The 24,346-nt window shown below is 39.8% G+C and overlaps 1 protein-coding gene across 1 annotated transcript; it reads left to right on the top strand.

Annotated features, from left to right (window-relative positions):
- The first annotated feature begins 15,512 nt into the window (after positions 1–15,512).
- Positions 15,513–18,804, top strand: CXCR4 (C-X-C motif chemokine receptor 4). Its single transcript, XM_058809694.1, has 2 exons — positions 15,513–15,629; positions 17,228–18,804. The coding sequence occupies exons 1-2, from the start codon at positions 15,591–15,593 to the stop codon at positions 18,287–18,289; spliced, it is 1,101 nt and encodes a 366-aa protein (XP_058665677.1). The 5' UTR covers positions 15,513–15,590; the 3' UTR covers positions 18,290–18,804.
- Positions 18,805–24,346: the final 5,542 nt, after the last annotated feature.

Below are 24,346 nucleotides of genomic sequence, written 5' to 3'. Positions count from 1 at the left end.
ACTATTGCACTATTAACTCTGATGTAATTCAGTTTGGATGTCTACTACAAAACAGGGGATTTCTGTCTAAGCCACAAATGTATGTGCCTCCTGGCTTGATAACTTATTCCAGGCTAGCATTTCTTCTAACCTCAAATACAGACATTTCTATTTGGATTGCAGAGATAAAACCATAATAGAAGTGAAATGTGAGGTTTGTCCTAGTCAGTAAAAACTTCTCTACCTTGATCAGAAAAAGAACTGCTCTTCATCAATTCTTTGGAAATTTACTATAGATATTCATAGGCTAATGGCTGACAAGTCCAATTTTCAGTGTCTGCAGGTATAATCAATGTTTAGAAGGATATTTCGCTAAACCTTCAAACCAGTGCAAACCACTGGAAGTCCATCATCATCTGCATGTTCAGTCCTCCCCATTCCTCTCATCAGGACATTCAGTTAGGTTAAATTATTTGTTCTCCATGTCCAAGCTCTCCTTCAGTGCTGTTTAAATGAGGGACCATTTCATGCTGTGTGATCTCAACTTCCCTTGATGACAGCTCTATCCTACTGGAACTATGAAACTGTCAACATCAAGAGCAAAATTTAGGTGTGCAGAGACAAAAATGGCTCAGCATCCATTGCACAAACTCTTTCAATAGAGGTCAGCAACCTCACCATCTATGGAGAAAACTGCAAAGCTCAATATTTCCATCAAACAGCACAAAATATGGCTAAAACTTTCTTGCTGGCTGGAAGTGAAAGAAAAATACTTTGTAGACCTTGCAGTTTCAGAAAATGAGTAGAATAGTGCCATGACAGACATAGAATAAGACAACAGATCACCCTGATTTAGCAGAGGTGAAAGGTGTGTGTGGTCAGTCTTTGGGGACTAATGCCTTGTAGTAAACTGGGGGGCTATAAGGTGATGTTGTGACTGTGACAGGCGGGCCACACCTGTAGTGTCCCCTCTTCTTAGGCACAGTATTGCCACAGTCAATGTAAGGTAATTTGAAGTCACCTTTACCAACAGATCAACCCCAAATTTGGATGGTTTTTTGGTTGCTTTTGGGTTTTCTTCCTCCTAAAAAACCCCAACAGCTTAACTAATTAAAGAAACATTACTTGTCATGCATGTTTCCTAACTCAGCCAACTCCAGTGCTATGAGATCATCTAGCATTCAAGGTTTTCTTGGAGTCCAGTACACAATGTGTTATCTTCTTTTCAAAAAGCATTAAGCTGCTGCAGTGGCAGGGAAATGGTTTGCCTGAAGTCATCCAGCACATGAAAAGTAGAGCCATTATCAAAACCCTGGAGCCTCAACTGACAAGTTCCATGTAGCAAGGACTGGAGTGTAGCTTCTCCAGGGTAAATTAAAATGTTGTGGTTTATGTCAATAGAAATATGGGAATTTCAACACTGCATTAGGGCCTAGCACATATTACCTTCATTTGTCAGTGGCCAGCAGGAGAAAATGCAACCAACCCCCCCCCCATACCCAACTGATAAATGGTTTGCTTTTTGCCCTCATGCCAGCCATTATATTTTCCATGGATCTCTCAAAATGCATTTTCACATTAGTGGTAAGAAGATCTAATGGTTTGCCCCACTAACGTCAGCCTTGATCCTAGCAATAAAAATCCCAACATTTCCCTTGTATGGGCTCCGATTCCACAATGAACCAACTTAGGAAGCTAAAATGCACAAGATTAACCCTACCAAGGGAAAAAAAAAGTGAATAGCCATCAATCCTTTTTTTGCCTGAAACTGTTGGGAGCAGGTATTACAGATTGGAACAGCTCTGGATATATACTATATTCCCCAATATTCCTTTCTGGAATCCCTGTCCACTTTCAGGTTCAGCAATGTGACAATCACAGCAGTGCTCCCAGCACGCCGGGGCAGTGACCTCCCTCTGCCACTGGCTCTCAGGCACCCCAGCTGTGTGACTTCCTCAGCCAAAGAGCAATAGGTCACATCTATATTAAGTTCATTGACTATCCCCTTATTTCAGTCGTGTAAAATTAGAAGACAATAAGCTCCTCCTCTGTTTTCTCTAGGCCATTCATTATTTTATAATTTGCCCCCCTGTTATTCATGTTTGTTCAGAACCAACAGTGTCAGCTTTTTTTGCCAAGGCCCCTGCTCTGAAGAGTGTCATTACTCATTCCTGGGTACCTCCCCTGACAGGCACAACCAAAGAAATATTTCAGTGATTTCAAAATGCATGGCATTTACTCACAGCATTGTCATTCATTTTCATAAATGCAAATCTGCCCTGCAGGAATTTGATTCTGTATTACTTTCCTGATCATGGGTTAATTTAATTACATGTAAAGTCAATACAAAATGTAACTATTCTTAGGAAATAATATTTTACACCCATTCTTTACTGACATAAATTACAGCATCAAGTAAACTGGAAAAGAAAATCCAACCCAGAAAAATACAAGGATATTAATTAAAACACACTGTCTGTCCCTTACTAAATTATACATTTCTAAATCTTTTAGAGGCATGCCTTTTCAAACAACTCAGGGGATTTGCAGTTGCCTACCCAGCTTTTCATTTCTAGGTCACTTGTTAAATCTACCCCAGGTCAGCTCTGACTGAAAATTATTACTGTCTGGCAGCTGGTTTGTAGTCTACATAAAATGAATTAGTGGTTTCATTCCACTTCCTAATGGACAAGTGGCCCCATCTTACACTTCGACCTGAGTGACACTCCATTGACTACTGCAAGGAAAGAACTAAATAAACTCTTTTTATTCTGTAGGTAGGTCCTCATGGTTAGCACTGAAACTGGTGGGACTCTCGGGGCTATTACAGCACTGATCTACAAAAAATAAAGCCTTCCATTTATGGAAATCCTGCAATCAGAGCAGATAAAATGCTATTTTGTGAGTTGTGGTGATTATTTTGGTCCTTTGTCATGTGGTTCAGAGGGGAATACACTACAAGTTGTCCCCTGTTATATTTAAAAGGAGACTTGTCTCCTCTACACTGTTGTACAGTTCAAAGGGCAGAGAATGTGTGTACATGTTCTTCCATATCAAGCAAGAAATCACAGGAATAACTTACAAAGGTTTCCTGCTTAATAGCAGTAGAAAGAAAATTGCTATTTGTTAGATATAAAAATAGATTTTGAATGTTTGAATAATAACATGGCTGACAAACAGATAAAGAGATTTGCTATTTAACAGCAAGAGATGGAAATGCTAACATTATCCATATTTGACTTCTACTGGTTGTGCTCTCCTGGCACTTGGAATAGTACAGGTTTACTTTTCTTGAAAACTGCCAATCTTACAATTTCACACTCATTGCATTCCTTTCTTTTTAGAGTAGACACAAGCACAAAGGCACCAACATGTATTATTAAAGAACTTTATGTCGGCCTATTTGTATTTAAAGTGTTTCTCACAGAAATAAAGTGTAAATAAGTCCATTATTTTCTCTAGTTTCTCTTGTCTGCTTCCCTTGGATGATAAATAAGTCTGTGTGACTCTGGTACTATCCCTGTCTGTACTGAGCTAGGACAAATTTCCCCTAAGGCCCCCATTTTTGTCTCCATTTTCATTTGTCATTCTGCTCAGGCTGCAGCAATTCAAACAGACCTGCTCCTTGACTGAGAGATCTTCACCTCTTCTCATGCACCAGGATAAGGTTGCTTTTCTATGGTTTTGTGACAACCGAAAGTAAAAAAGAGGGACTATCAACTTCATCTGTCACCATCTTTTCATGTTCTTGTCCCTCAGTGACCCCACTGTCTCTGTTCCTATTTATTTGCTTCTTCTGAACTTATTCTTCATCTTTCCTCTTTGCTGTCCTCACTCTCTTTGCTGTTTAACCTGAAGCAGCCCTCATTCCACAATAAAAAGCTGCTGCCATCAAGGTGATTTCTCCACCTTGGGAACAACAGCAGGACCCAGGCTGTGCCTGGCTCCACTCTCCTTTCCCAGCTGACCACACCACTGCTGTGAAAAGCTGATGCAGAAATCCGTCTGGCTGCTGGGGAGATTACACCTCTAGCACCAGCACTTGCAAGTAAATGACTGAGCTGATATTTCTCCTTCTCTTACTTCATGGATGATATTTTGTGTTGGACAAGCTGTTTTGGGATGAGTGTGCTTGTATTACAATGTATATACAATATTATTTTCACATGTTCTCCTTTTATCTCTTACCATGAAGTTTACTGTCTTTTCGTTTTCATTCTGTGGTCCCTGCTCACAAGTTGTCTCTCTGAGATGGAATTTACCTGGACAGGAAGTGGTTTCTGTGTCATGAATATTACAAAGAATCACAGGCAGACTTGCCAGTGTTTTGTTACCCAGAACTAAGAGCCTTTTCAGGGACTTTACATTAAAGACTGGGCATGAGGCCAGTTAAACACTCACTGCCATTTCTTGTCCATCTGTGCCTGACTGGGGTGTAAGAAGCTGCACAAATTTTGCTTTGCATTCAACTGGATATTATCTAGAAGTAAAGACAAGCTGTTGTTCTATATTACATTACTTCTATTGTTCTATATTACATTACCTCTATTTCATTGTGTACATCCAATTTATAAGAACAGACACAAATAAGCATTCAAATTCTACAGAGTATTTAAAATTTAAAGACATATTCTGGTAGCATCCAAGCTACAATAATTAACAAAACCAACTTTGCAATGGATTTGTGATTGTGGTTGTGCTTCCTAAAATCTAACATAATGCACACAAAGTATTTGCTGTTTAGAGTGCAGCCTTTGCCTTAGTGGGGTACTCATTTAAAAATCAAAGTCTAAGAACACAATTAAACCTTGCTTGTACCATGTCAGGCACTGGCCTCCTCCTGACCCCGAGATTCTGGCTCTGCATGTTTACATTTTGCTTTTACTTGCCTTTTCTTGCCTTTGATTTCTACCTCTCCTAGAGGAAACCACCTTCCACTGCCAGTAAGACAGATGATGGAAAGGCTCTTGTGTCTCTTTGTTTGTAAAATTTGAATTGTTTGAGTTTGACTTTTATTCAAAGACTAACATTTGCCTTTCTGGAATCTTCTCTACCACAGCAGCTCTCACACAATCAGTCAGAAACTACTGAATCAATGATAGTGATTGACTTCTTTTGATAAGCAGCAGTACAGAACATGACTGATTTTACCCTAAGATACATATTTTCAAGGTACAAATATAATTGACATGAGCAGTTGTTATTGTATTGGTCAACAGAGATTCGTTCACCAACTCTGGCATAGCCTGGACACTAAAATCTGACATTTGTGGCTGAAAATTGCTTCTCCCTTAGAAAAAGATCAGGATTTTATGAACTTTTCAATGCTACTTTGTCTTCAGGGGCCAGAAGGGTACTTCCTCAGAAGCTCTTTGCATCACATGTAAAACTGATCCTGCTACCATAATAGCTCCTGAGACCCAGAAGAAAGAGACACAAAGTTTTGAATTTAACAAAAATGCATAGTATAAAAGTTACACAAACGTTTCTATTCTGTGATCATCAGGTATGTGATATTTTAAATTTCACAGACATTGGAGCAATCAAAGGAACAGAATTTCAGATCAGAACTTAGGACAATGGACCTGATCTAGGACCAACAATCCCAACAAATCTATCAAAGCAGGCAATTGGTTAAAATCCTCTCTTTTATGGGAAAACTGTTCCTAAAGCTCATTCCTCTGACAGTTAACAACTTGTTCATACTTTTACAGTGTGTATTCACCACGGTATTGCATCCAGTCATTTGTGTGCCAATACTGGTCCCAGTATTTCTTTTCTTTCCCAGACGTCTAGCATCTTCCTTCATTGTCCCTTTCAACATCCCTTTTGTGAACTGATGAAAAGAAGCTCTTTCAGCCCGTACTTGCAGGAGCAGCTCTCCATTCTACACTTCACCCCACTCACCCTTCTCTGCACCTATTCCATTTGAATTCATTTTTCTTGTTAAGAACTGTAAAAAGTATTTCAGAAGATACCTTTTCAGTGCTCTGTTTGGCAGCAACAGCATTTTCTCTCCTCAGTACTTCTTTCTCCCTTCAGTGTACCCTACTTGATGCATTCAATGAGCAATGCAGCTTTCCCTGCAGATGTGCAGGAGAAATTCAGACTCATCCTGCAGCTGGCTCTTCTCTTTGTGTGCTCCCACTTCTGCCAGGTCTGAGGCTATCCCAATTTCAGCAGTGGCACCTCATTTTCCACTATGAGTGATTTTCAGGAGTTAACTAATTTTTGTTCCAAAGCTAACACAAAATAAAGCAATGATTGATCTACCCATGAACCTTGAGGAGTTCACCTAGTTGCCTTCCAACAGCCTACTGGTTGCCTTCAGTGTCATCAGTGTTATTTTCCTTTACAAATGTCTTCCTCTATATTAGATACATTGTATTACTTCTCAGAGCCTAACTCAATGAATTGTCAGCACTTAAAGAGCATCCTATGAAATTATTTACTACAGTCCAGACAAGTGAAACCTACTGTATTTCATCTGGCTTAAGAAGTAATTATCAAGAAAAGCTATTAAGTAGTCCTACTACAGCATACCTTTATAAACTCAACTGTCTTTTTGCTCTAGTTTCAATTTATTTCCACATTTTTCAATATTCTTCCCACCAGAGGTTGTTCTAAAGCTTGGTACTCCAGTCAGATAACTAAAGCAATAGCAACCCATGTTATTCTTTTCAGATGTAGGCTGTGCATTTGCAGTCAGTAGTCACATAACTTTGTCCTGGTTTTGACAGATTAGTAAAAACTAACCATTTCAAGGCTTAACACAGTCCTTTCAGAATCTGATGGAGCTGACAGGGTTATTCTTGAGATCTGATCTTCTTTGCTTCCACACCCAGCAGAGTGGTTTCCATTTCCATATACTCATTCATTCTCATTCATATTGGGAATCTTTGCCTTTGTCCACCTATTCAACACTTCCAATATTTTCAAAAGAAAACATATAGAAAAATCTATAATTAGTTTCTCCCCTCAGCTGGATGACACCACTCCTACCACCCTCAGATCCTTTGTAGGTCTATATCAAAGCAGCAAAGGAGGATTGACAGGCTACATCATGAGAGGTATTCTACTTTTCATTAAAATACATTTAAAAATCTTTCTATGACTGACTTGTAACACACATGTTGAAAACAGATCAAGTCTTTCTTAATTCCTAGGTGCATGTTGACAAGTTCCAGAAATTGAACAGTCTCTTTCCAGATGCAGTAAAATGTGAGATATTTTGCATTGAATATGATGCTTAAGTGGTTTCTGAGTGGTTTTCAGTTTTAAACCACACAGCAATCAAACCTTCCCAAAAGATATTATTTTGGTGGAATAAGTGTTATCAAGCAACTTTGCTTTAACATCTCCTTTGCTTAAAAAAGAAGAGGGAATAAAAAACAGAGCTTTGAAACCACAGAGAAACCGTTGAAAACTTGAAACCACAATGCCTAAGAACAGAGTGAGCCTATGATTACCTAACTCAAAATGTGGTTTAAACTGGGCACTCTACCAAGTTTTTCACAGAAAACCAGGGGAAAATGGAGTACAAGTATCCATGGTTACAGTGACCCTTGCTTGGCACTTGAAGAGATCTTTCTAGAAGGAGCCAGGTAGAAATATTTGTCAGGGTCCTCAGAAGAAGCAGGGCTTCTTCCTGTTTTCATATGTTAAAAAAAAAAAAAAGATCGAATATAATTTGGTACAGACAGTCCTGAACACAAACTGTAACCTAGGAGTATTTTTAGAATTCCCCTCCTGTATGTTTTTTCACAATATTCACTCACTATTGAAAAATAACCTCAGAAATATAGAACCATCACTTAAAATAATGGCAAACTCGTAGAATAGCAATTTCATCTATAAATTGAGTATTTAGGGCTAAAATTTTTCTTCCCATGTCCAGTTGTACTGCACTCATGAATGAAGAAACAGGATTGTAGACTACAGTTTCAAATGGAAAAGGTTTGAAGTGCAAATTAAGCTGAATTGGAACCATCACTTTAAAGCACTGGAGTTCCTACACTCCTCAGTTCTTGTGTTCAGGTTTACTTTGGGGCTGATGAAAAACCTAAACACAGAGACAGTTTGTTTGGATGGTGCTTTCCCTTTCTCTGCTGACATTCACCTAGGAGAAAGTGTTCTCTGTTTATATGCAGGTTTGGGGAAGATGTTTTTTTCTGTGTAGCCTGATGCATAGCTAGGCATATTGAAGCGTGAACAACTGTGCACACATGACCAAATATATTAATCCCACCTCAGCTTCTAGATGCTTCTGTGATGTGTGCAATAGTCAGGTGAGACAGTGGGAAAAGAACTGATCTGAGTCCAGATGGAGACTTCTCTCCTTGGCAGTGACCAATAGAGCTATTTCACCTTAAGGTCCATGTACAAGCCAAATGCAGCTCTCCTTGTGCAAAAAGAAAAGCCAGGAAGAGATTTTTTTTTAGTCCTTTATTTTCTAGGGTGCTCATCTTCTATTCTTCATGGTCCTTAAGGATTCTGCCTCAACTCTTCCTGTAGAGGTGAGGACTCCACAGTTCCTCATTTTGTTGCTGAATTCCCAATTCCCCATGGATCTGATCTGGATCAGGCACTAGCATGCTGTCACTTTTCTGTAGAATCATCCATAGCACACACCATGATGTTTGTACAGTCTTTATTCTAGCCATTATGGAAATCATGTGGATGATGCCTGCTTCAGCATAAAGGTTGTCTAAAATTGCCTGTTCCACTTCCTAAAAATTAATCCAAACTGCAAGATGAAAGTTTAGCAAGTTCAGTTGTAAGAGATAAGCTCTTTGTGTCATGTGACTCTTTATGTGGTAAGAGATACCCTGAAAATTGGATTTACCTCCCCATTAAACCAGAAAAAGAGGTTCAGCATGCCAGTAATTACTTCAAGCAGATCTCTTCCTTTCAAAAGGTTTGTTACCTAATGATTGAGGAGAAATCCTACTATGTGATTTTAGTGATTATTTACAAAGTTTAGGCCTCAAATCCTACCTACTAAATTTTCAGACCAGCAAAAACAAATACGACTATTAATGATAAATCAGCTCAAAATTAGGAGTATGTAATATCATGCTAATTTCACTGGCAATTAATGAATAGAGAAAGGAATGTACCTGCCATAAATATTCCTACAGCTCTCCATCTACATCCTTGTATTTGGCTATAAATAAATGGATAGAACAGGCTGTATATGGGTATTTACTCATGGTATTTCGACAAGCACTGTATATAGAGGGCTTGGCAGCAGGACCAAAAATTTGTCATATCTAATGGAGACTTTTTGATTGTTTTAGAAATGTTTGGTCATGTTGCAACAGACATCCCAGTTACTAAACTAATGCTGATATTACCTAAGGAGGAAGGACTGACTCAAAAATGTAAGCTCAGTCTCACTCCTGCACATATCTCAGTTGGTTTCTAGTACTAAGAAAAAAAAAGAATTTTGGAATTCTGAAGTAAATTTTCAGGGAAACAGTGGGTGAAGAGATTCAAAAGTAAGAAACTATGGGAATGCTCATTACTAAATTTGGGCAACCTTCCTACTTGCTGAACCAAGAGAAATCCTGTTTTCTAAAACAAGCATCTGAGCTGACATTCAGCATCCACATGTACAGACTTTACTTCAAAGCTGATGCAATAAAACTAAAGCATTTGTGAGCTTCAGATGCCAAACTGAGCTAAACAGGAAGAGTGGTTGCTCCTGCTCTGCTTTCAGTGCCACTTTGTAGACAAGTGGGCAAATGAGGTAAGTAAATTATTTCAACAAGCTCAGAAGCTCACAATGTGTGGAAAATAAATGCCTATTATGGCATCCAAAGAAAAGAAGTAGAAGAAGTGTGTGAAAATGATAACGAAAACATCACACATGCTAGCATACTTTACTACATCCCAAGCACACAATTCCACAGACACCATTTCAACAAAAGATTGATCAAAAACTGTCAGGGCGGAAACTCAACATCAAAATGCCATTTCCATTGTGCAGAGCAAATGGATTTAATGTAATTAAACATAAAGGGATTTGTTTTGATCCAGATAACTCTGGGCACTGCCAGTGGCAGAGGCATGAGGACATGGTCTGATGGAGGCATTTTCAATCATAGAATAATTCAGGTTGGAAGGAACCTGTGGATTCCAAGCCAGAGCAGGCTGCTCAGAGCCCTGTTCAGTTTATTAGTTTCCAAGTAGCTGAGTCCTGTTTTCACAGGCAGGAGCAGCAGTGGCCAGTCCCAGATACAACTGTGTTTCTGAAGCTATCTACAAGAAATCATGAGATCTGGCAAACATTCATGAATGCATAAATAGCTGGACATGTTCTCTAATTTTTCTATATACTCTTAAGATATAGTATGCTCTTAGCACGGATCCCCAGAAACAAATCCTCTCCTTAGTAATCCAAACTGAACTGGAGCAAGTTTCTAATAGAACTTTACGGCATAAAAGAATATTATAACAAACACATCTCATTGCTAAACAGAAATCTATCTAAATGCTCTGAAAGCCAAAATCCTGTCTGGTTACAGGAAAGAAACTACTTATATATAATTAGGGAGGCTTTACTTTGTTCTCATAATTTTGATCTGACCACAGTTCTGGAAAAATAGCCACTTCAACATGTCTCCAGAAGTGTTCTGCTATAGAATCATCAAAGGTAAACCCTTCAGCTCCAGTGATATGCAAATGATGACATGTTTTTTAAAAGGATTAACAAAGTTGTTCAAAGCATCTTTTTAGTCTACTCTGCTTCCAAACAAACAATAAACTGTCCCGCATGCAGTGAGATTTGCTAACCCATAAACACAGCCAAATGGAGGAAGATCAGAACCTTAATGAGTTTGGGTCCCTTTGAATTCTAGCTGATCAGTGTCACCAATAATTTCAACAGGCTCTAAATTAAGCACTTTCTGTCTTCAAAGTGCCTTGCAAACATCAACCAATTAATCCCTACAAGTCTCCTCTGAGGTAGGTAAGTAGGTATTGTTATCCCCATTTTACAGTTGGCTGAACACAGTCAGAGGGTTAAGTGATTTGCTGCAGGCCACAGATGGAGGTGGGATTAAAACACAAGAGTCACTATGATTCTTTTTAGAGGATAGCACTTCTTTCTTTTTTCTGCTGACTTTTCTGTGCTGACTTTAGACATATTGGCCTTGTGGCAATACTTAAAGGAAACAATATAAATTGTCCTTGTTAAAAGCAAGGAAACAGAGAGAAGTCTGGGGATTGTGCTGATAACCCTTTTGTTTCCTTATACTGATGTTAAAGGTTTTCCTATAATTTTGTTCTGATATTCAAGTATCATTCCTATCATACAGGGAGGGACTATTTCTGTGGCAATGTAACATGCTACTAATTGAAAGATATGTCCTGCTCCTTCATAGGTTTTATTTAGTCTCTGTGCTTTCAAATTATTAAGTGTAGGTGGCACCCTGCCCATAAATGGGGCACTTTCCTTCCAGGATCAGGGTAACAGTTGGTAGGCTTTTTCCACTGCAGCACAGGCAGGAAGAAATGGAGAAAGAGAGCTTTGAGAACCAAGAGCAAAGAAAGCCATTAACTGAAACCCAACCCCAGCAAACCGCTTGTAACCATTCTAACAGGCGTAAGATTGATACCTTTCCCACTTCAACAGAACGATCAGATGGAAAAGGGAGAGTATATCCTTTTCCTCTCTATGTATACAACTTCAGGCCACTTGGAGACCCATTTGTCATTAAGTCAATCCAGTGTATTGTAATAAACTTCTGAGTTTTATCAGGAAACCACTTTTCAACACAGCATTGGTTCCCTGGAATACTTTTTAGAATAGAAAAATCCACTACTCAAAGTTGATGTCTTGCAACTCTTGAGCACATTTTCTGTTAATATTTCAGATGACATTCTACTGTCAGAAGCCTTCCAGTACAGGAATTGACATGCACAGAGAAAATCAGTGAATTTTTGAAAATTATTCACTTCCCATGCTATAGTACAGTAATTTCAGCCATATTGCTGGTTATGTGCTTTTATTACACAATCTTCTACATGTCCTGAAAGTATAGCTCCATTAATGCTACAAAAATAACAAACAGTTTATTAGTACACCACTGTAATACACGGTGGTATTCACATATTCCATAATCTAAGGATCTTACCTCCTTTGTATTAGGTGTTGCCCACAGGAAATGGCCCATCAAAGTTTTATTAGCTAAAAGTTTACTTTGTTAAAGGCATTTGTGAAGCCTTCAGATTAAGTAAATTATTTAACATATGGTTGTGGTTAAATAAAATGCAATTTATTTTTCTACTCCTGTGGATGCTGAATCAAAAGATTATTTTTACCATTAGAAAGGTTTGTTAGTACCTACTTTTCTCTTACATGACCATCACTTAGGTCTCTTTTTAGAAGAAAATAGTTAATGATTAACAGCCTGAGGAATTGTAGTCTTAATCTAACAGTGTAAGAACATGTGGGATTTTGACTCTTAGAAAGGTGTGTTTTTCCAGCAGTAAAATCATGTATTATGTGGGTTAGGAAGGGTCTGATTTTCACAGTAATTCTGTGACCAGGAAAACATATAATGCAAAACATAAGCTTGGAAATTGCTATTTGCTAGCTCTGTCTCAAGAAGATTTGTAGCTGAGAAGAATTACATGCTCTGCAGAAACAGCTCCCCTCTTTTATCACTTTGGAAATCATTAACTTGCCCTGGATGGTCCTCTGTGCAACAAAGGAAGTTTTCACATGGATTTTCTGATAGGGGAAACAAAAGAGATCATAGATAACAAAGCAGCAGTGTGAAAGACAGTTTTAGAGGACCTTCATCCAAACAAGCCTCAGTAACATCTCATCAGATCGGTATCATCCCCAAATTTCCTTTCACTCAGCACTACCATGCTTCAGGGCTAATCCAGTGAACCATTCCTCACTTCCAAATTTCTTAGGCTATCCGTGAACACAAATAACTGAGTGTTTGTCCCATATCCCACTAATTAACATAATCGATTTCTACATCATATATTTTGCTGTTACAGGTCTATCTGTACAGTAAAATGGAGCTGTGGGAACATTTGTCTGCTTGGGCTGAAACCACACTCACTGTTCTGTGCATCCCTCCCCACATGTCAATGCACTCCATGCTACCCACTCCAATGAAGGGCAACTCTCAAATTTGTCAAACAGCTCTAGACCTCACATACTTATACATTATATTATATTATACTATAATATCACTACATATCTTTTGCTCATCTGCAGCCATTGCCACAACTCACCTGCACTAGGAGCATATTTTAATGTCCTGCACTTCACACTTAGAGAAGGAGCAATGTTTAATCATCTATGCCTCTCCAAGATGAGAATACTTCTCCAAAAAAACACATCTGTCACCCATATGAATTTCTGGAAAGGTAGAAACCAATTTTTCCCTAAAGCTCACCTCCCCTGTGTGCAGTTCTGTGTCCTGATTAGGTTTTTAGAACCTGTTCAATATGCGTATTTCTGCAAACGTGTTTTACAGGTTTGCAAGTTTAGCAGGCTGGAGAGCCCTCCCAGCACCATATCCCTGCATATCCATCCTGAAAACTGCATGGCAATGGATGGTGCTATGAGCTGGGCATCCCCCTTTAGTGAAAGAGTGAAAGATGATTATTTAGACATGATACTACTCATTTGTATACAAAAATCCCTCATCTGCTCATTTATCTGCCTAGACATCTGATGTTGTGCACATTCTGTGATGATTTGGGGAATGTGTTTTCCTATTTGCATGTCTAAAATGTAGTGAATGTATCACAGATTTTATGGAAAATAAGGAATTAATAGCAATAATTACAATTTTGTCACATTTGTTCTTAAAGAAGATTTATGGTATAAGCTTAGGTACGTATCTAATTATGGAGACTCAGGAGAACATTTATTTATATAGAATTCTGTGGTATAGTGTGATATCACTCAGATTTTTTTGGATATAAACATAAAGTAGATACTGAATTTTCTGAAGACTGCTAATTCGATTATAATCAATTACAGTTTTAATGCAACTTGTATGTGATATTCCAGACTTGCTACCAAAATATGAATTACTATCAAATTCCAGTACAGTGAAAGTACACAATCACGTTATAGGTCATACCTTACATACCATGTTTTTAAAGATAAACATTATTTGGTTATTAATCATAACCAAATTCATACTCACTGTAGGATGTGAGAAAGTGTACAAGAAAGAGTTCTAGAGCTGTTAGAGGAAGAGTAAGATAGTAATTCTTGTCAAATACTTGAAGATAATATTTGCATTTGAAACTGCTGTTTTAGCTAACTCACATGTGAACTGATCATAGGGGCATTTCAGAACAAAACTTTGGTCAAACGTTCACTTTTATCATCCCTTGAGGCTACCAGGGTAATTTGAGAACATTTTATTACATAAAGAATATTCTCTCCCTTCTTCTTTCCACTACAAAAATCAAATGTAAAAAGTAAATCTATATAACTGAATTAAATATTCCCAGTACAGTTACTAACTATAACTTTTTGTTGTGAGTTGTGAAGTCGAGGGGGCACACACACATGACACACTATGCTAATTAAAATCTTTTCTGCAAATTAATTTGCCTGCATGAATATTACCAGTACAATATTACAGAGACTCCAGAGATAACTGTAGAGGAAATCAATTATTCTGTTTTATTTGTGTCTATATTTGGGTAGATTTTCTCTTGCAAACCTATCCTATAATTGCTACGTATATTCTACATATATAATTTCAGGCTTTGGGGGTTTATTTGTTGTGGGGTTTCGGTTTTTTGGGTTTTGGTGGTTTTGTGTGTGTATGGGGGGTGTTTTGGTTTGGTTTGGTTTAGTTTGGTGGGGGGGGCATTGATGTTGGTTTTTTGTTTGTTTGGGGTATTTGCTTGTTTGTTTGTTTGTGGGGTTTTTTTTATTATCCAGCTACATGAAAGGGATCATCATCGGACTTCTCACCCAAACCCACAGGTGCCAGAGGAGCTCAGAGGGCAACCTGCAACCCACTCACATTGCAGCGCTTGAAAAGTTTGTAGAACCTCTCATGTCTCAATAGGGACCAGCCCTTGTTTCCTGCCTCTCCTCAGCAGGGGGGAAGAGACAACTTTGAGGACAGTTGCCAGAATTTTGAATGGCATACAGGACCCCTGCTCTTCCTCCTCCACACGACTCCTGGACCAGTGACTTCATTCGGAGCCCGCCTGGGGTACCCATGGCAACCCAGGGCTCCGCAACACACTTCAAAGAATGTTCTTGAGGGGAAATTCAAAAGCCCGCTTGTATGAACACATCAATCAGACGGGGGCAAATGCCCCCGTGAGGAGCGTGGCCCCCGCGGGCGCGCCGGGCAAGTGCGATTCCCATGCCCGGGGCGGCAGACAAAGAGCGGCCCGAGGCGCCCGCCCGGAGCCCGAGAGCGCAGCGGCATCGCCGGGGAGGAGCCAGACACAGCTGCCCCGGGGGCGGGGGACAGCCTGGGACCGCATAAAAAGGCGTCCCGCCAGAAGAGCCGGGGCGTGTTTGGAGCAGCGGCGAGCGGTGTCACTGTGGGAGGCGCTTCTGCGACAGCGGCAACAGCCCAAGAGCGCGGAGCCGTCCGATGGCTCTGAGCATGGACAGCAGCCTCGACAGCCTGGATGTAAGTGCCGGGAGCGCGGCCGGCTGCCCATGTGCGCGCTGTTGGCAAACAAAGGTGCCCTCGGCGGAGGCTGCGGGCGGCGGGGTCGGGGCAGCGGAGGGCTCTGTGGGCGCGAACGGGCAGGGTTCCCCTCTGAGCCCCGGCCGCTGCTGCCGCTGCCTGCAGCGCTTCGGACCTTGGCACAGCTGCAGCCGCTGCAAATTCCAGCTGCGGGACTCCGCTCCTTCTCTGGGGCTCTGCTGCTCGGCCGTCAGTTCAAGTGACATGTGGCACCTTTTGGACTGAAAAACGCCGGCAGAGCAATTAGCGCTGTGGGAATGATGAGAAGGGAAGAGGCGAGGAAGTTTGGAGCGGTCTGACTCCAGGGCACGATATCCCTTTGCCCCGGTGCGCGCCCAGACCTGGGGCTGCCGGCGGGACTGGGGGCGGCGGCAGCGCCCGGCCATCCCGCCCGCTCCCCGAGCGAAACGGAGCGGCAACCCGCTCTTTCGGGGGCAGCTCCTCTGCCTTGGTTTGGGGAGCAGTTATTGGCAAAAAGGAGATCTCTGGCAAGTTCCAACTTTAGGCCCGCAGTTAATGCCCGCGTGGTGCCGGTGCCTCCGCGTGTGAAGCGCTGCGGGTCTCTCGGGCGCGCCCTGCGCGGCGCTCGGGGGTCCGTGGGACACAGGGCATGACGGCAAAAAATCTGAAAACCTGAGGAATTGCACATAGGCAGATGGCACTCTCCCGCCAGCTTTGCTTTTAGCGCCGTGGCCAAAACCGTTGGTGGTTTCCTGACGCGCTTTTTTGCCCCCACCAAATTTCGCTTCCTTTTTCCACCGCTGTGCTCACTTGTCCGTCTGGCTGCAGTCCCGCGCCGGCCGCGCTCACCCCCGGCCCCGCAACCGCAGAGGGTGGGGAACAAAGGGAGGGAGCGTGGACCATCGTTGTGACCCTTCACGGGCATTGAGTTCCCCTGATTAAGGTCACCTCTCTCTTTCTTTCTTTCTTTCTTTCTGGGCTTTGGGGGTTTTTTCCTTGTCTGAGTGTGTGGAGCTGTCAATTGCTTCTCAGTAGGGAATTCTTGCTATTATTTATCCTTTATTACATCAGCCGAGGGTACCTTCTCTATTTCTCCTTGACCCCATCCTCTTAATGAGAAGGGACTTTGGAGCAGCAGCATTTCTAAGTAATTTTTTTATAGCCCTCTATTGTAGAAGTTAAATGTGGTGTAGGTCATGCTCTATGTGGACAGACCTCTCGCATCTGGCACTTTCTGGTCTCTCCCATTTGTAGTGTCCATCTGATAAGAGCACTGAAGTGTCTGTAACCAACGTTATTTCTGGGAGTAGCCATTATCTTTCTTTGCTTCTGCATGCCCTGCCCTTAGCAAGATCTTACTCCCCAGAGAAAGACAAAGGAAGTTTTTAAAGTTATTCTTATTTGCTGTGTACTCTATATATGTACATGTAAACATTGTATTTTTCCACCTGGTTTTCAAAACGTTTACCCATTTGTGACAGTGGAGACTGTTCAAGCAACCCTTCACATATTGTCATATAGAAGAAGTTTTTGCAGAGAACCTAACATCTAATTTACTTTTCTTCCTTTTTTTTTAGCTGTCCTCTGGGTTATTAATTGAACTTTCTGAAAATGGCACAGATGAGATTGGTTCGGGTGACTATGGAGACTACGAAGAGCCATGCTATCAACATGAGAATGCCGATTTCAACCGCATCTTCTTGCCAACAATCTACTCCATCATCTTCCTAACCGGAATAATTGGCAATGGATTGGTTATTATTGTTATGGGCTACCAGAAGAAGCAAAGAAGCATGACTGATAAATACAGGCTGCACCTCTCTGTGGCTGACCTCCTTTTTGTCATCACCTTGCCATTCTGGTCTGTGGATGCAGCCATAAGCTGGTACTTCGGGAATGTTCTGTGCAAGGCAGTTCATGTCATTTACACAGTCAACCTCTATAGCAGTGTCTTGATTTTGGCCTTCATAAGTTTAGATCGTTACCTGGCAATAGTCCACGCCACCAACAGCCAGCGCCCACGAAAGCTCTTGGCTGAGAAGGTGGTGTATGTGGGCGTGTGGCTGCCAGCTGTGCTTCTGACAGTACCCGATTTAATCTTCGCCGGTACCAGTGAAGTGGAAGGAAAGTATCTCTGTGACCGCATGTACCCTCATGAAAACTGGCAGATCTCGTTCAGATTTCAGCATATCCTGGTAGGACTTGTCTTGCCTGGTCTAATAATCCTGACTTGCTACTGTATTATCATATCCAAGCTGTCACACTCCAAAGGCCACCAGAAGCGCAAAGCTTTGAAGACCACGGTTATCCTCATCCTCGCCTTCTTTGCCTGCTGGCTGCCATATTATATTGGCATCAGCATCGACACCTTCATCTTGCTGGGGGTCATCAGGCACCGCTGCAGCTTGGAGACCATAGTGCACAAATGGATCTCCATCACAGAAGCCCTGGCATTCTTCCACTGCTGCCTGAATCCAATTCTGTACGCCTTCTTGGGTGCCAAGTTCAAAACATCAGCTCAAAATGCCTTGACATCAGTTAGCAGAGGATCAAGCCTCAAGATTCTTTCAAAAGGCAAACGTGCAGGACATTCTTCTGTTTCTACAGAGTCGGAGTCTTCGAGTTTCCATTCCAGCTAACGCTGCTCCTTGCCATCATTTTATAAAGAGACTTTAAAGCTGCGCGAGATTTCAGACAAATAAGACTGACAATAATGTACAGATTTATTTACAGCTGGAATTTTATATTGTTTCTTTTAGTCTCTGTGAAGTTTAATTGACTTATTTATATAAAAAACCTTTCGTATTGATGACAAACTGTCTAGGCAGGTCCTGTGGACAAGTGGTTGGTTCACAAAAGTTTTAGTGACTGTATGTATAGATATGTGAACTAAACACTTTGGATTGTAGCAAAGTCGTTGTTAAAAGTTTAGAAAATATTTCTCTGTTGTTTATATGTAAATGTTTTTGGTGTTGGTGTTATTCTTAAAAGTTTGCCTGGATATTTTGACCTTACTACAAGATGTTTGGTTTACAATAGCTTAACTCTGCTGTAGAAATGGCACTTATAACCAAAGCCTCCTCTGTTACATGCTAAGGTATTTCCCTCCATTCTCAGTAATTGATGGTTTGCAAAGTTTCTATTCTAGGTAAAATAAAAGTACATGAAAAAAAGTTATTTTGAGTGGTATTTTCATTTCTGGTTCAAGTTTTCTCAGTGCTTTTATTTACAATTCTAAATACACAATAATGTCTTAGAAAATTGCAGGTCTTGTGAAAAGCAGGAAAATTAGTTTCAGTACATACTGATTATTCAGTTGACACCTCTGAGTTCCATGTCATATGTTTTTTTCACTGGAATACATTTGCTCCAGTTAACACTATGTTTAGAATTACTTAAACTGTCACTTAGAGAACTTTTTGAGGAAAAATATCTACAAAGTAAAACCAACGTGTTAAACAATTGCTAAAGTTTATGGCCTCAGGAGTCAAACTCAGATTACTGCAAGTTCCTAACCTTTATGCCCTGTGTACAAAGTCAATCATACATTTCTTCTGCCTTTGTTGTGGTTCTAAATTTAGTTTCACAAGTTAATACTAATCAAATGCAGCTGAATCAACGCCATTTCTGACTAGAAATAAAGTTATTCTAATAAAGTGTATCTGTTCTAAGGGAGGTAAGTGGTTCTCTTCTATGGAGTTTTCCCTATCCTGTCTACATCCAGATTTTCTTAAAGTAATGTTAAAATCTTCACATTGCTTCTAAAAACACAGAATGTGTGCCAATTCTTGAGAATAGTTCTAGTAGGAATCAGCCAGACTATAGGATTACCAATAATTAGTGCTGAAATCTTAGTTGTCTGGTTAGTCATGTCTTCACATTAGTAGAGTGCATTCAGAAGTAATGGATACCCAAGAGAACAGATCCATTGAGAGTATTTGTACTTAGATTAACAAAACAAACAAAATGTTACTTACATATAAAAAACAACCTAGAAGTAAAAAAAAGCAAAAACATTTAATATCTACTACTCAGACAGAACTGAAACAGGCAACATAGATATTGCAGGGGTATTACCAAATTTTTCATAGGCACAGCACCCTAGTGATTTTGTGGAGCCAGTACCACTATGCTAAACTATACATTAAATCCCATATTTCATATTAGTTATTTTCATAAATACGTGACCCTTCTGTTTTCAACTTCCCTTCTCTCCAGTGAGGAGGCTGCAACCTTGGCTGCATCCTGCACTCCTTCCCTCGCAATGACAGTAGTAATCATCTGATTCTGTGTGGAGCTGATTCAGTGCTGAACAAGCACAAAACCTGGCAGAAAATAGGTAATTTTCCAGCAATTTAGTGAATTGAATGCGTTCTAGGAGGAATCCAACAAGTACTACAGAAGTGCAAGATTTTGTAATCTGAAGCCAGGCAAAGGGAGAGAAAAGAGACAAAATGAAAAGGACACAGATTTCCTCTCCCACTTTTAGCAACTAAACTTCTAGATCAGTTAACTCTAATGTGTGTTTTCACTCAACATAAATTAACAGCAGAAAAGGTGCAGTCTCAAGAAACAAAAGGTCTCACTTTGATCAAGTTGTTCCTCCTAAACAGGGCTGAGAAATGAGGAAAACATGGTATAGGAGCAGAACTCCTTAAATGGTTTATTTTTGTTGTTCGCTTGTGTGTTTTCTTAGTTTAGTGAGGGTTTCCCTGTGAAGAATTTGCTGTTCTAAATGATTCTGATTTTCACCCCAGCCCAATCAATCACTGTGATTTAATTGCACTTATAAAATAGTTACAGGCTATCAACACACTGCTGCTTATTTGTTGAGGAAATGTTTAGAGCCCCCAGCATTAACTTAGATTATTCCCATTATGCTTCAGTCAACCAACTGCTACCTCAAGCAGAGTTAACAGGAAAGAGGGTGAAAGAGAGAATAAATTCAGCAGTCATGTTACTGCCAAAGACCACTAAAAGGACACTAAACAAACAACAGAAAGAATTTGTGGAGAAAATTAATTAGCAAAATTTAAAAAAACTTTAACCCATGCCCCAGAGGGATGATTTTTATAAAACTGCCATTGTTCTCAGTAGAATTAATGAACCTATGGACACAAGACTGTCTTGAAAAGGAGTGGCAAGCTCTTTGGGGTTTTGCTTCAGCAAGAAAAATGAGTCAAAAGCCACATGTATTTATTCCTAAATAACTTCATATATCTATAAATATGAATATAATATATATTTGTATTGTTTACAGGGCAAATATTTGCAAATTGGATGAGGTTGTCATGAAACCTAGCAAGAAATTATTAATCCAGTTCTGTCTTTTTACCTATGAGTAAGTCAGAGAAAATAAGGCAAATTTCTCTTAAATCCACTGAGCTATTCCAAATATACCATGTCATTAAAAATATTAATTTGTTCCATTTCAAAACAAAATCACCTTTAGGCTGATTTTTTGTTGAGGCTGTGACTTTTTAGATCTTTGTGAAGCAAAAGTGGTCCTGGTAAATGCATTTCTCAAAGTGTAAATTCAGCAACAAAGGCGAATGAACCTAATTTTGTGATTTATACATTGGACAAGTTCACACAGACCAAGAATTTGCCAAAGTTTTCGAAGGAGCTTTCCAAGTCTTTTTTCAAATTACTCCTCTCTAGCATACAGAATAATCATGACATTCTTCAAGACATACACAATGCATACTCTCAGCACTTACTTGAAGTCATAAAATAATAGCTGTGTCCAAGTAATTTTAAATATGCAACTTAAGACACAGAACAGAGAACAAATGTGAGTTTGGTTACAAATCATTGAGTATTGGTTACAAACCAGTTCAAAATGTTGTGTGGCAGTTTAAAAGATTTATAATGTATTTACAAAAACTTTTTCCACTGAATTCACTAAGTATTTTTGCTACGATTTTTGCAATATGCCAACAGCAATGTTGGACTACAACATGGATATTCACCTAATACTCTAATGCACACATTTTGAGTGCCTGAGATTAGTCAGAAATCCTTTGGATCATGCAAGGATAAACCAAGAATGGAACATGTACACAAACTTACTTTTGCTTCCTCTGAAATGTTGTTTGGATATAAAGTCAAAACACTTAAAGGAGTGGAGTAAAATGCCACTGTAACCCATTATTTGTGTGGTAATCCATTATTTGTAGTGTGTTTTTACTCTGTCTGATCAGGTGCTACCCAGCCCACATTAGAGGAGCAAGTGAAAAGCTGAGGGGTGTAATGAGGCTGCCCCAGCAAATGTACACTGAGGGCAGTGAGCAGGGGGTGTCACTTGCTGCTTTCTGGGCCAGTTTTATGACACAATCATTATACAGGGGCTTGAACTTCTATGCATATACATAAATCAAAACAAAATCACCATGAAAATAAAAAGGAAGTGGCAGTAATAACATGGAGCCATTCATGCAAGTGAATGGTTTATCTTGCCATGGTTGTGCTCTAGCTAGACAATGTACAAAGTGACCACCTCTAGATGTTTGGTTGAAAAGGCCATTTTTTACATTGTTTGGGAAAGGAAACAGCATGACGAGGAAGTACTTCCTTGATCCAGGCATGCCTCCAAAATCCCCTAACAATGGAGTATTCTCATATTCTCATAGGGCTGAAACTTAGGAAACACTTAAGCAGATAGAGCCCCAGAGGTTTTTGCTCAAAGGATGCCACTCCCTCAACTTTATGTTTTGAAAGAGCTATACAGACTCCTTTTCACAGCCATAAATCACGTGTCAATTGAAATTACATGAGCACTGGGATTATTGCCTATAAAGAAGGCACAGATTTTTAAAAATCCTTTCTCTTTAGGTAACAATTTTTCTGTCATTCTTCTCATTTTCTCTGAAAATCTTTCATCTTCCACAGGGTGAAGTTTGAGGAGAATGTTTTAATAGCAATTCTCTTACTATCTTCCCACCATTCTAGTTCTATCAGGACATACAATAAAACAATGCTATTCTTATTGTTTCTGAAAATATACTTTACTAGAAGTTGATTATAAAGGTACTTTGTGTTTGCTTATTTATAAATATGTAACATAAATATATCTACAGGTATATAATGATGTAGATAACCAAGCACCATTTTCAGTTGCTCATACAAGTGATCCAGGCTCCAGCACAGCTACCACTGACTTCAGAGGAGTCAGAGTTCATTATCCATGTAGCAGGATTGATTAACACTACTATTTTCTTGGAAGGACAGATGGCTTCAGTGACAAACTCCAACTGAATTCAGAGACAGCAGGGTGTCTAAAGAAATATGCTTCCTAAAGTGTACAACCTTACAGCTCAAATCAATTACAAATGAAGATTACAAGTTGCTGATTTCACTTGCAGTCAGAGATGTACATGAAGCTAAATCTGTCAGTAAGGAGCAGGTGGAACTGTTCTGCTGAACAAAACAGAAATAAATTTTCAGCAAAATGGTTCTCTCTTAGTGAAGGCTTGCAAGCTTTGCATACCCACCTATCAACGGTCGCGCAGTAATTTGTCTTCAGTGGCACAGTGATTAAAAAAATTAGATCAACATTTAAAATAGCCTTGTCCTTTGGAATTCACACCAGGAACAGATTCTCACCACACTCACATGTCAGAATAATTAGTAATTATGAGGGATTTTTGAAGGGTAACACTGCAAAGAGTTCTTTGGCTTCTGTTTTTGTTTGGTATTGACTAGGACTTTTTTGCTGTTGATGCTGCCTTTTATTCCTTCTACCCTCTTTTCACAAGTAAAAAGAAACTTTTCAAATAAAAAAAGTTAAAGCTTTCACAACTGCTTCTATGTCTTCTCATGTGTATTTGCATTCCAACATCTGCTTTTCTTTAGCTGAAGGATAAATTACTTCTATATTGTATGAAAAATTTAAACTCAAAGGTTGGTTTTCCTCTCAAGTTTCTTAAAGTGCAATCCCAGCATACATTTGTTTACTTCCTTGGTTCTTTCCTATCCAGCACTTGGAAATGGGGCAGATCTTCCAGAGAGGGGGCTGAGGGGGGCCCTTACCTGCCTGTCAGCGTCACCACTGATACCAGCACATCTTGAAGAACATGAGCTGCCCAGGAATTCAGCACTCTGCAAGCTACAATGAGACTAGACAGCAATACTTATCATTGGTGATAATCCTAACTTGTGACATTCTTCAACAAAATACACAAAATAAACTTGAGAAGTTCAAGTAGAATATCTTTCCTTAGATTTCCTTTCACAACTCCTTGTCATCTTTCTTATGGCTGTTCCATTTCAATGCTGTCCCCTCTTAGGGAAATGCTTTTGGATTTTTTTCCCTTGGGGAAAATATTTAGCATTTAAAATGTGTTTAAAAACACTGATTCTGCCAAGTCTGAACATGAGTTCACCAAAGAGAGAAATGTTGGTATGCTTGTTAGTAGAAGATGACACTGGGGCCTCAGTGTCCACAGATGAATTCCATCTCTAAAGTCTGTGGGAAGCAAGAGAACAGTTCTGGTGTTTTTACAGACATGTTTCATTGTGATAGCAATAGATATGTCTTGTCAAGATTAGACTCATTGCGAATCTGAAATCTGTTATTCCTGCTCTTTGTGGGAGGAATTACATCTCATAAAAGTGTTAAGGTGACTGTTGGAACTCAGTACAGGAATGCACTGATAAGAGTCTAACAAGAATATGAGGAGAAAAGGGATTATTAT

The sequence above is a fragment of the Ammospiza caudacuta genome, chromosome 8 (assembly GCF_027887145.1).
Source record: "Ammospiza caudacuta isolate bAmmCau1 chromosome 8, bAmmCau1.pri, whole genome shotgun sequence".
Classification (NCBI taxonomy): domain Eukaryota; kingdom Metazoa; phylum Chordata; class Aves; order Passeriformes; family Passerellidae; genus Ammospiza; species Ammospiza caudacuta.
The sequence above is the reverse complement of the archived record's forward strand: the minus strand, read 5'-3'. Positions and strand labels throughout refer to the sequence as shown.